This window comes from Rhea americana, unplaced genomic scaffold, assembly GCF_003343005.1.
Source record: "Rhea americana isolate MKP2758 unplaced genomic scaffold, rheAme1 scaffold_43, whole genome shotgun sequence".
NCBI lineage: Eukaryota > Metazoa > Chordata > Aves > Rheiformes > Rheidae > Rhea > Rhea americana.
In genome coordinates, this window is record NW_028186568.1 from 5995286 (window position 1) to 6008843 (window position 13558).

General features: G+C 37.6%; 1 protein-coding gene across 1 annotated transcript in view; it reads right to left on the reverse strand.

The window, feature by feature from the left end:
• NID1 (nidogen 1) overlaps nt 1-13558 on the reverse strand; it is a 48114-nt gene that overhangs the window by 32182 nt on the left and 2374 nt on the right. Inside the window, exons 2-7 of the mRNA XM_085315554.1 lie at nt 7141-7440; nt 5595-5824; nt 4488-4915; nt 3219-3368; nt 1750-2001; nt 298-498 (exon numbers count right to left, since the gene is read on the reverse strand). Of these exons, the coding sequence (XP_085171680.1) occupies nt 298-498; nt 1750-2001; nt 3219-3368; nt 4488-4915; nt 5595-5824; nt 7141-7440 (1561 nt within the window). The remainder of the gene's footprint in view (nt 1-297; nt 499-1749; nt 2002-3218; nt 3369-4487; nt 4916-5594; nt 5825-7140; nt 7441-13558) is intronic.

Genomic DNA, 13558 nt, shown 5'->3' on the forward strand with positions numbered 1-13558 from the left:
GCACCAGTAGTATAAGAACAAGACCAATGGAATGAGAATCTGGTGTGTTTTGCAAACATCAGTTCAGAGAAAGTTAAACTCAGAAATTCTTCAATACAAAGATTAGAAGTATTTGCATCATCTCAGTTATAATTCACSTTTTCCAGGACCTGTTCCTAAGAGGCAAAAAGCAACTTTGTATCAATTGGTCACAAACACATCTGAAGGATGCAATAAAGTAACATTTTTTCAGATTGTCTTACTTTCCACTCTGAGAAATGTGCACTCTCATATCATTTCATTCTTAGGGCACCTTACCAGAACTAGAAGTGTGATAGAGCTCAGTGTACGGTTCTATGTGGACTGATGAACCAGAAGGGATCTCAGGTATTCTGCCCTCCATTTCTGTGCTGATGGTAAGGTGACCATGCTCATCAATTCCACTGAATTTCTGTTTGATAACCAGCTTCTCATTGTTGCCAAGGAAGGTAACTTCAGTTTGCCGTGTAAACTCACCACCTAAAGAAACGGTATTAGTTTAAACCACTTAACAGTAATTTCTGACTCCTTCTATCAAACTATTGTTTCTAGTGGCTAAAATATAAATGAGTATTTTCTGTCAGCTTTTATGCAGTGTAATTGCTAACAGTTTGGTTTCCTACAGAAATAACTTCCAGAGCTGTATAGATAATATTCCTGACTACTGTAAGTAAACTACTTTCTCCTAAGTACTGAACACGCTGAACTGCAAGGAAGTCTGTAGTTAAAAAACTTAAACCTTAGATTTTATTGTATTAGTTACAATGGGAAAGGAGTTGCACATTTTAGAGAAAATCACAGAATCATAGACTATATCAATTGAAAATACAGTCAAGTTAAGGAGATTCAATACACTTATTTCCAAATCAAAATCAAGTGAAATGCTTGTTGTAAATTCCAGGAAAATCTTTAAACACACAAAATCAAGAAAAGTTATGCTCAGCTAACACAATGATGATATAAATCTAAATTCACACAATAGCATTATAAAGAAGAAAAAAAAAGTACACATTCTCCTAAAACAGGCTGGACCTACAGCTTAAATTCATGTGCACAAATAAGAATCTAGGCCCTTATCTACTTATGAAGAGCCTGAATTCTGAAATGGGGTTTTCCCTCAAACAAGTTAAAAGAATCATTAGAGTCTACATTCACRTAGAAATTGCTTGTTCAGAATTTCAGACCTTCATGAGGCGAGACTTTCATTGGCTTAGATTGTGCCAAGGGCAGTAAACACAGACCTAATCAGATATTAATTCCCTGAAAATAAGTCTGTCAGGAGAATGAAGTCAGCAGCAGAGATGGGAGGCATCAAAGAGGTGAAAATGCAGCTAGAGTGTAGCTCTAGAAGACCACTGGCAAGAAACATGTTACACCTCTTGTAGTATTATTGCAGTAATTCTGCATACTTTGTTACCAAAAAAAAAGAGAGAGAGAGTGAGTTTCTAATAATGTTTCTTATATGGGAATTGGCCAATTCATTCTCCTTTGCCAATCCATTATCCTTCTCTGAAAGGGACTTACATGCTTGTGCACTGACGAAAAATAAAAATGTCAATATCTATATAATGGAAACAGGAAAAATGATAAGTTTCTTGACAAAACAACCCATTTTCAACTCAAAGCAAGCAAGTTTTCACCCTGTATTTCTACTAGATAAACATTTCTTTTCTCTCAAGCCAGACAAAAGAACAACACCATTTATAAACATTATTTTAATTAAAAAGTTACCAGTAACACTGAATCCATTTTTATATCCTTCCTGTTCCACAGCAAACATCCATCCTATGATACCTCCAATAGAGGCAAGCGGCAGTAAAGAATACCCCAAAGTCTCTGGGATTGTGCTGATGGCAGTATAGGCACGTCCTTGGTTCATCACAACATAGGAGTGGAGGTCAGTATTCTCAAATATAACTGGAACTGGGTTATTTCCTACAAAGACTCTTCCTTTGACCTTCCCATTGACCCTCTGAGGAGATCCTGGCAAATCAATACAATGAATCAGAATAAAATGGCAGTTCTCACATACTCTCAAGAAACACATTCAGAGCATTCACTATTTCAAACAAAGATATTAATACCAACATGAAGAGCAAAAACAAACAAGCAAATAACAATTAATTAGACAGGCTAGACAGGAAACTGCCTACAAATCACCTGTGAATTTGTCTATATATGTTTTCGTCATTACACTGTGACTGAGTGGCTATAACTGCCTTAAGAGATGTTTGTTATCCTCATTAACAATTTTTCATCTGTGGATAACTCAATGAACAGACTAAGTTGTTACAATATCTCTGACCACTAGTGGCATACAGTAATTTCAGTGGAAGATCACACTTCATATCAATACCTCCTGAATGMAAATTTGGTCATCCCCTATTAGAAGGCTACCACCATTAGACATTCAGATTACTAGCTGTCTTTTGTATATAATTCCCTAAGTACCTAAGATAAGTTCATGTAGCATTATCATCAGAAACTTTGTTTCCTTCTCTGGGAAATCCATCAACTGAATACTAAGCAGYAGTTTTTGCTTTCCTGCTTTATAAAACACGAAGTCTGCAGTCAGCTATTTTAGTTGTCAAAATGCATCCATAGTCTGAGTGAAATTACTGTGAGGATTACAAGTGTATACATAAGAAATTCCTTCATGGATCTTACACAGGAACAAAGTTTAAACTGCTATCTAACAAAAATCTAGCAGATTAGCCCTTTAGTACAGAAGCTTAAGAATTGGATAAAGAGGAGCCATGCTTTTTACTTTGATGATCAAAGTTAATTTGTTCATCCCTTTTAAACTGTCCATTTCTACAGTGGAGACCAGATCAGATTATACAACACAGTAGAAGAACTTCATGACTATAATTTCAGCAATAAACACTGAATGTTACACTATCAATTAAATTATGTTCATTACATAGCAGCTTATTTGTTCTAAAGAGTCATGCTAAAATATAATGCATTTAATTGATCAAAATAAATTTGCTTCATTTAAAAACCCAATCCTTTTAAAGTATATTTCACTACTTAATACACCTTTCAAAACATTTCTATTGCTAAATCTTTTAAGTAGTATTTACCACATATCTTAAAAAAAAAAAAAAAAAAAAAAAAAAAACTCTTGAAAATAGGTCATCCCATTCAAAAATGTCGTGTGTAACTGCTGCATGTGTGTCTAATTTTCAAAGAGTTACCTTCTGGTACACATTGTCTGCCATTTCCTTTGTAACCAGCAATACAACTGCAACAAAATCCATTGGGATAATCTGTGCAAATAGCATGAACGGAGCACTGGTGACGGTTGTTAGCACAGGTCTGTTCGACATCTGTGTGGTAGCGGAACACTGCAGAAAATAAGACCAGTCATTTAAACTACATAGCTACTGCAGTATTCACACATCCCAGGTGTAGTTTCAAAATCCCAGTAGACTCACTGAAATAGGTTCTTCATTTTGTCATTATGGAAAAGAAACAATTGCAGCTGACTTGCTAACACTGAATTATGCAAATAGTAGTCCACTATTTTCCAGAAAACATCAGGGTTTCAGATGCTAGAAATCTGTGTAGTTCTACTGACTTCAGTGGACCTATATTAATATACAGTGGTTTATAAACTGTCTCAGTAAAACTAAACACATAGAAAGTTTAACACGTTCTGCTTTCCAAACCAAAACAAAAAGCAGCCTCTCTAAACTCAGAACAAATCCCATCAATAAAATATTTAAGAGCCTGTACCAACTGATGTACCCTGTAATTCTAGTTGGCTTACCCCATTCATTCATAGAGACGGCAATCTTATCTGGTTCAAGGAACATTTAACATTTGGGCAGTGAGCCATACTTTTTTGAATTTTCTATAAACACTCCCTCAGAAGTTAGATTTGCCAATCCTGTCCTTGTATTACAAGAGGTCATGAACTCCTAAGCTGACAATCTTTACAGTAGATGCTAGTCTCATCCTTTATTAAATCACTTTTATTCAATAGTATGTCTATGAAAGGCAAAAATCCAGTTTTAAATAGAACTGATCATAAAATCCTCACCACGAACAGACAGTTAATGCAGCTATTGAAGTCCAGATCATACCTTTAACAAGAATTCCTGGGCAAAATACAAGGATAAAGTAGTTTCTACCACGAATGTGCTAGCTTTAGAAATATCAGCACCTCTATAGGAGGCTTTCCTTACGACAGATTGAGGTCTCAGAGAGACACTGCAGGTTTGCTCTCCTGCGAGCCTGATTAGCAGGATTAGCTGACTAAACCGGCAGGATCTGAATCAGAGGTGACATCCAACTTAACTGCCTCCATGAATAACACAAACCTACTAAATATGCACAGATTTTTAGATACAAAGGTAGTGAAAAAGAAACAGATTACTCCTTTAATAGCTCAGTTTCATGTGTGTCTGATTTCTTCCAACCTACTCTCTGTACGAGGACACAAGCACTACAAGAGACCTTACCTATCCCAGTTTCATCAAATTCTTCCACGTCTATGACCTGGGGTTGCTGTGGGGGAAACTGCTGGACTTGGAATTGGCGAGGTGGAGCTTTTGCTGTTGGGAAATCTTGATGACCATACAAAGACTCAGTGGAAGGTATTTCTGTTACATCTTGGTACGAAGTCATAAAGTCCTCTGCAGCTAGGTGAGGAACACTATACGTAAGGTGGTGCTGATCCCCTTCTGTACTGTCCATAGGGCTGGTTACATGTTCCAGTCTTATTTCAGTGGAGCCATAATCTGACATAAATGGTTTTGAAGTCATCTCTTGGTCTTGTTCACTGGACTCTAGGCTCTCCAAAACACTGCTGATCTTGGCAGGCACAATACTGTCAGAAGAGCTACCGATCTCAAACACCCAGACACCTTGCCTGCCAACATTGCTACTTCTGTCAAAGAGAAGCATATGCCAAATCAAACCAGTCAAGTACAAATTCTGTGATATTTACATCCTACACATAAATAATCTGTTTCTATCGGTGGAGGTTATACTCCATCGAGAAATACCAGGATAAAACTGCTGAGTTATCTTTCTCTACAGAGTACTAAATAGGTACGTTTTATAAAGCTACAAAACATCCCTGGTCATTTGGGTAGCTTTTCCCTTCCACAGTCAGAGTTCTCCTTGAGAATTTCTACCTTCCTTGTCTCCAAAGAGATGGGAACAAAAAGAGGAGACATTTGAACCACAAAGGTCTTGTTAGCAATTGTTAGAACTTTCTAACACATTCCCCTTTCTTCTTGCCCACATTTCTGCAGAAAAGACTGTGCACATAAAAGTATTAAGAGTTAAAGCTCTAAACAAGAGGTCTAATTTTTAGAAGGGCTAAGTACTGTCCCTGGCAGCTACCAGGGACAACAGGACTATGGATTTCTGACAAATTAGACCAAAGTCCTTATATTCTTTGAGAGGGTATATATTTATCACTGGCAGGCAGACTTTGCAATTTCTCATGCAATTGCTAATGGCATCTTGTTATTTCTCACTGTCTCATGCTGCAATTATTAAAAAGAGCGTGGAACTCCTTGGTGTTTCTTGGGGAGTTTAAACAAACAAAAGAAGCATACTTCTGTAGGTTTCTGATGGTGTCTTCATCATTAGCAATGATATTGTAGGATCCTGGTTTTTCCCAAAAGTAGTAATTTGTAGAGGCTTGACTAAAGCCAACCATAGCAGGAATCTTTCCATCATCATTCTTGGAGTACGTACTATAAAACTGCAAACTATCTTCTGGATAAAGGAAAATAGCATAGGAACTGGAGTCAGAAGAGGCTAGAACAGCCTGGAATGTGTTTCTCTGTGAAGAAAATTTAAAATCCACTTATTCATGGAAAAATAGCCAAGATAGACAAGAGGATGATATTTTATAAACAAAGAATCAAAACCTGAGTTTCCATAAAAGGTAATGTATCATGTACTCATTACAGATCGATCAATCAACATTTCAGATAAATCAACATTAAGCTTATAGTTTGCTACAAGTTTTTCCTTAAGTTTAAGTTTTTCCTTAAATATCCATAAATATTAAAAAGTTGAACGTGTTACAAAATAGCCATAGAGGCTGCCTAAAACACAACAATTCTAAATTCCATAAAATGCAGAGCATGCTAGGCAGTCTCCTTAAAACAGCGTGATGTACTAGACTAATTAGAAAGATGTATAAAGTTGATATGTTTATAAACAGAATATTTAAAGAAAAACTCAAGTTTTATGTTGTTGCAACTCTGTTATTCTTTATAGGAGCACTCCTACATACTGTAGGAATCATCAGCACAGTACCTGATACATCAGCTATTCATCACCACCACAGTGTGGAACCATTACTGTGAAACAGTTGGTGTGTCAAGTCAGGTACAAGAAATTATGTTAGGCAAAATAACATCTGCTAAGTCACAGCGATGCTCTCAACTTAATACAGTGTGAGCAGATCCATAAGCTGGGATTGTTACGGTGCATAGTTACACATGTTCGGAAGTCTTCACAGGACAGGACCCAACACGCTTCAAATGGGAAAATGAAATGCAAGTAATACAAAAAAAATAAGCCCCTTACACATAAGCTACCTATTTCTTCATTCAAGGAAGATAAGTCTCCTACCAAAATAGTAGCTACAATGAATGGGCTTTTTGTGAATGCAATGGCATCCATCGAAAATGAGTTCATAGTTCACTACAATTAAAGTTTCCATCAGTCCACATACCTATCACATTTTGGATAGTTTGATACCAGATAAAATGACTTAGTTTACACTGTTCAATGAACTCTTAACTGGATTATACTGCACAGGTACTAGATGTCCTGCCATGTATTTCCAGTTATACATTGCAACTAATAGATTCAAAATAAGGATTGTCAGGCAATACAAAGAAATTTATCTATTCAGACTTAAGCATTTTCTTCTAAATGACTAAAATACTATAAAATAGAAGTCAAGTAAAAACTCTGAAAGCTCCCATCTTGCTACATTCTTTTCAACAACAAAAGAATGCATTCTTAACTGTACAGGATTTATTCACACATAAAGGAATTCAAGCCTTCAGAACAATAGGCTATGGTGTTAAACTTCACTGAACTTGCTGTCCTACATGTACTAAAGCTCTGCTGAACATTCACCTTTTCATTCAAAGTAACATCTTCTCCAGGTGCCTGGTAAGGAGCCACACGCTTCCATGTAACAACCACAACACTGCTGGGATCAAATGTGGTCTCAGGAAAACCTCTTTTGATGTAGTCTGAAGCAAGCTGTAGAACATCTGGGGATGAATCTTCTCTGTAATATACGTTTCCACGTCCATCTGTTGTGTCTAGATCAGCCATAAAGGGAGCAATAGCCCCAAAACTGACTGGGAATTCACCAAGATATTCTTCTTCATTTGAAGGTTCATTCACTGCAATAATCCCGTTAGTGGCAACCTAATAAAAAAGTGGAAATCGTAAGATAAATACTGTTCATATGACTGTCTCTCACACCTATGTGCTTGAGATCATGGTATTTTCATTGCATTTCTAAACTAAATTGAGCCAAAAGTCACTTTGGTATTTTGAAGTAACTGTAATTTTACACACATTGTTTTGTTTTATATCCCAACTCAGGAGTTTGGGATTTCAGTTTCCCAAAACAGTTGTCTACTTTAGGGGCAAACCAACCTTCTCCTCCCAGAACAAGATTTTAGGTATTTAGGTATTTCAAATATTTATTGTCTCTTCCAACAAAGATGTATAGAACACCCACATTTCACCTCTTTCCAGTTGTCTTACAGACCAAGACCCAGTGCATCCCTTCTGTGAGTCTGTCAAGAATTGTGCACAGATCTGCTTAGATTATTATAAACTCATCTCACTTTTTCGCTATTACTCTTGCAAAGTAGTTTTACAACAGCAAAACTGAGGACGGTGGGGAGGAAGTAAGTACTTGCAAGAGTTTCTTCTCTTGGTGTTTAAAACAGAGCTGACTACAGAGAAGCTATAACTAAGTTAGACCCCTGAGAATATAACTTCCACTATAAAAGCAGAAGAGGCTTAATCTGAACAGTTTAGAAAACTGTCTATTCCTATGAAAGACTGGCACTGATGAAAAGGGGGAAAGCAGAAAGTAAGTAGCTCTCTTATTCCCCTCACACACAAAGATGAAGTCATACCACAACAGGTTATACCATTTCCATGAAATCCTTGATAGACTGTTAGGAGAGAAGTAGTTCAGTTGAGCTTTTCTTTGATATTACAGCACTGTCTCAGAAGGCAATAAGAGAATTTCTGGGCACAGTACCAGTCTACACAGATGTCCACCCAAAAAGCTGCTCCATTCTGCTTAAATATTATAGAAGCTTAGATGAAAGTCTTCAGAGACAATGACAGATTTTACTTTGACTGGCCAGGACTGCTCTAATTTTCACTTCATTATAACCATCCTTCTAGGAACTTTTTTTTTTTTTTTTGACACTGTGCAAGATTGACCACAATAAGCTGCTGCTTACTCCAAAAGCCAAGGAGACAGAGTTTCTGTGACAGGTACAGGCTAGTACAATGACAGTTCCTCTTTGGGTGCCCTGTCACAGTATTACGGACAACTGGCTCCATTACTTGAAAAAGATTTAGTAGTAATAAATGCAAGTGAAACTCTTGGTCTGAAGACTGCAAACATGACTGGCTCAGGGAGATTTAAATGACCAGTGAGATGATTACTTGCAGCCCACCACTTCTGACTCCACATATAGGCAGAAAACCAGAGCTGACTCTCACAGAAGAGGCAAACAAGACTACTGGTAACAGATTTTGCAGTGCATAGACTGCACCCTCACACCTTTTTATTCCAGGCCCTTCTTCCAGATGTATAAACACCACACGAATCAGTCACATACAAATGTATTTTCACGTGTTTGACTTCCTGATACTAGAAGACCATCTGACTACCTGCAGGCAGCCATGCACTTGGACTCTGGAGCTGCTGCCACACATCCAGCTGGCTCACATGGGCACAGAAATCCCCAAACTGGCATCACAAGCTATGAAACTAAAAGAGCAGTTTTCTAGAAATTTGTCTCATTCACATGCATGTCCAAGAAGAACAAATTCCCCTTGATCTTTTTCATGTTTGAAACATTCAGAACTTACGTAACCTTTGTGAATGCCTGGAAGACCGTAGGAACTGCCACATTTACTCAGACTGTGAGACCAGCTAGTCCAGCATCCTATCCCTGACTATAGCCTCCAGCTTACGGCTTCAGAAGAGCAAGAGTAAGACATACATATACTTCCCCAAATACTAACCAGCCTCCAATTATGTTCAACCAGAGGGATTCCCTGTGGTTTGACTGTTTAGTCACCCTCAGTGGATCTCCTCCAAAAATTTGTTAAGTCTAGCCTTGAACACAAACTTTACACATCCACAAAATCCTTTAAAAAGAAATTCCACAGATCTGTGACTCATACTCTGCTCTCTTTTTTTTTTCTTTGAATCTAGCTCCAGACACAYTGTCAAATCCTGCCCAGTCTATCACCTCTCTTCATGTGTAATCTCTTCTCCAGAACAAAGACCTCTAGCCTATTTACTCATTTCTTGCATAAAAGTTGTTCCATGTCTCTGATTGCTCTCACTGTCTCTGATTTTTTCCTCCCCTCCACTGCTTTATCCTTTGGAAAACAAAGAGGCCAGAACCACGTATATCTGTCAAGGCATGGATGAACCCCAGATTCACAGTGACATAATGATGACTTCCAGTTTGTACTCCTTTCCTAATACTTCTGAACACTTTTGACTACTTCTGAGCCAATGTCTTCATGGATTTCTTTTTTAAAATCACACCTCCAAGGTCTTGCTCCAGAATGACAATGTCTACCATTTTCCTGTGAAGCTAGGATTGCTTTTCTTTATTCACATTTATCTACAGAAGATTTCATCTGCTAATTATTATGTAGTCATTCAGTCCTGTAAGGCCCTTTTGAAACACCTCCTAGTCCTCCCTCATCCTAACTGTATTGAATAACTAGGTTTCATCAGCAGGCTTGCTCAACTCACTGCTCATTGCCTTTTCAGGTCATTTCCAGGACTTTCTCTAGCATCTAATAAGTACAACACTCACAATTCCTTTCAGAGAAAACATTATTAAAGACCACTTCACAAGAACTGTGAAGCCTATTGACGTGAAACTTCTAGTGATAATAAAGATTTTAGGCTCCTAACTGTTAGTTTATTGAAATTCACCAATAGTTCAGAAGTCGCTTCATAATCTTTGCTTTCTCAATAAACCAAGCCAAAAATCTAAACACCCCAGAATTCAGATGCTACTAGCGTTACCATATTTGTTGCTTACAATGTAGAATGAAAATACAAAGAAAAAGAAAACAGAATTTGGTGCCCCTCATAAAAACAATCTAAATTTTAATTAGTCCACTCAGCACCTGACAGAAATGGCTGTTCCAAGGGGATGGAAATGAAAATTTAAGATGCAGAGCAAGTTGCTCCCAGCACAACTACAGTACATTCCAACACACCTGCTGTAGGCTTATTTARCACAGGTATCAATAGTAAATAACCAGTCAGTGTGGGCCATGCAAGTCTGTCAGGGATCCTGGCTGCATACGTCTTGGCAACATCCTTCAACATGCAGACCTCCATTACTACTGCTATAGACAGCAAATCACAAAAAAGCTGGTGCAGGTACTTAAGCTACAAATCACCCCTTCACGTTTTGCACACACCTACCCCTTGGGCCCTCTCTTGACCACCCACGGTCAGAACACATGCCCTGCAAAAGACCAACGGTCAGTCATCTTGATACAAAATAACGGTTAACCATGGTCAACTTTGCAAACAGCTAACATGGTGTATCAGAAGTGATTAAAAAAAGAATGCTTAACTATATGGGCTGTATCATCACCAGATGCATAAGTAATTCAGTTAGACGTTATAAATCAGTATTTAAATTCTACAGTGAAAAATACTAGTACAAAAGTTAAAGTCATGTAAAAAACACAAAGTTGCCTTTAGTCATAAACAGCACATATAATGTATTTAAGCATGATGGGAATGCAGGTCATGTTAGAAAAGGGGAGAAGAAGAAAATAAAGTGATCATTTTTCCTCTCTCCTATTTGTGACTTACAGTGGCCTCAGACCCTGAAGTGAACTATGAATTTTAGGAACACAGAACTAAAGAGACAGTATGGGTCAACCCAGTGTAGACTCTCCAACTGCAAGTAGCAATGCAACAGAAAGCTAGTTCAGAAYGGTTCCCAGAACATCTGTTACACCCACACACCATAAAATACCTCTCATCACTGTAAAACAAAGCCAAGACTTATCCTAAAAATTAAAAGCCATCAGCTGTATTGTACCATTGGAAGACAATAAGAAAGATGGTGAACATTACAGTGGGCTTACTACAGCATGTTAGCATGAGGTGGACCCCACCTTTAAAACTGGCACATCAGAGCACCTGTTGTAGGTAGAGAGTAAGGATTTATAGTATCAGGTCTAAGTTTCTCCCTTCCTTCTCTGTGCTTATACTTTTTTTTTTTTACACAAGCAGCCCAAGTCCCACTCTAAATCTTCTTGTAAGAGATGACTGGTGTTTGAAAGAGCAGAGAATTAGTATAAAAAATTTATCAGAGTTTAAGTGTGCAGACTTTATGTCTACATGGTCCCCCATTTATGTCACAGATTAAAATAACATTAAGAGAAAATTCATTGAGGACTACTAAATATTACATAATAGGGAGTAGAGATCAGAAGAAACTGTCTAACACTTTTTTTCACTCATTAGGGGCATGCTTCTAGCTATTTATTTCTTAGATTACTAAAAAATTAACTGTACCGAGTAATTTTATTTAGGAGATACAAGCATAGAATTAAAACGATTGGCATTTTTGTTGCTTACAAATGAGAGTTCAGATTCAATGTTAAGGGAACACTTGACTGAAAACTTTGCAGGTTCTCTACTACCTAGAAAATATTTGCAAGCCTTTAAATGAGCATTTTGTAAAGAGATTCTAGTGTAGAGAATGAACATCCATCATTATTGAAAAAAAACTGTTTTCATATTTAACAATACATTTATATTGACACAGATGGTGAATAGTATTATTTAACTTCATCCTGTTCCTTTTAAGTTCATACTGATAGGTTAAAGTGAGAATCCCCTCCAAAAAAGAGAAGTAATTCAGAGTAAGCACTGGGTTTTATTAAAAGTAGCACTCCTGTCAAATGAGAAAGAAAAGAAAAACAAAAGGCCGCAGGGGGGCGTTGTCTCCAGACCAGCTGTACTGTACATCTTTCCTTTTAGGGTATAATCCTATTTAAATTGACAGGAACTAAAACAGATGTATTTTTAGCATGTTAAACGTCTGGATGACAGTTAAGATATATTCATGGCTTGTACCAGAACAAATCACATACACACACACTCTATACATAGTCCTACCTCAACTAAGCAAGTGAGGAAAAGGGGGCATAAGAAGAAACAACAAAATACTCCAGGAAAAAGAGACACAGGTAGAGAGACAGAAGGCACGTGTGAGACAGAGAGAGGCAGAAGGCAGAAGAGAAAGAGTGCGCGCGTGAGAAGGAGAGAGAGAGCACACGCACGAGAAGCGGCGCGCACTAGCACGAGAGCAAGCGAGTGCGAGAAGGAGAGGGAGCGCGCGTGAGGAGCGTGAGCGTGTGTGGGAAAGAGCGTGCACAAGCATGAGCAAGACAACGAGCGAGCGTGCGTGGGAAAGAGTGCGTGAGCGGGAAAGAGCAAAGCACGTCTATGCATGTATAGCATAAAATCAAAAATTCAGACAAATGAGCTATTTTTCCCTGACCAGTTAGCAGGCATTTGAGGACATGAACTTTTCTAGTTAAGAGAGTTTGGAACAATTGAACTTGTTTGTATAACCAAGTACTAGTTGAGTTAAAGCAGTAGAACTTTCTAAAATAAACAGCCAAGTATTCCTTCATCAAGTTAATAAAAGTAACAATTAACAAATTGATCTAAGCTTGACTTATAGGACTCTCTTTCTTCCCTAAAAGGAAGCAATCCCAAATCCTTCAGCTTTTCCTCCTCAGTGAGCCCTAGTGTAAACAAGATAAAACTTTGCTAAATGCATCCTATTAAAACAAAGAGATCAACACGAGCTAGGGATAGGATTCAATGTTATAAACCTTGTTTTACTGTTGCATAGGAAAACACCACATTCTCCTTGAAGATACTCTCATAAGATTTTAGYATGTGAAAGCCTCATGTTTCGATTTATATAAAAAGTTACTATCTCTTCTGGCTATAAAAAGAAAAAAGTTTTGTTGCCAAGGATTTTAAGACTAGTCAGTACTAAACAATCTTTCCTTAGAATTCCCTGCCTTATTTATTCATATGTAGAGCTAACTTGAACAACTCAGCTTCTCAACTGTTTGAGAAGCAGAGGCAGAACGCCATGTAAATTTTGAGCTGATCAAAGCTGAAAGCTGCAAAAAGTCAAGCACTCAGTAATTAGGATAAGCTTTACACATTATTCTGATCAACCATAASAAAATATGTATTTCACCCGCACAA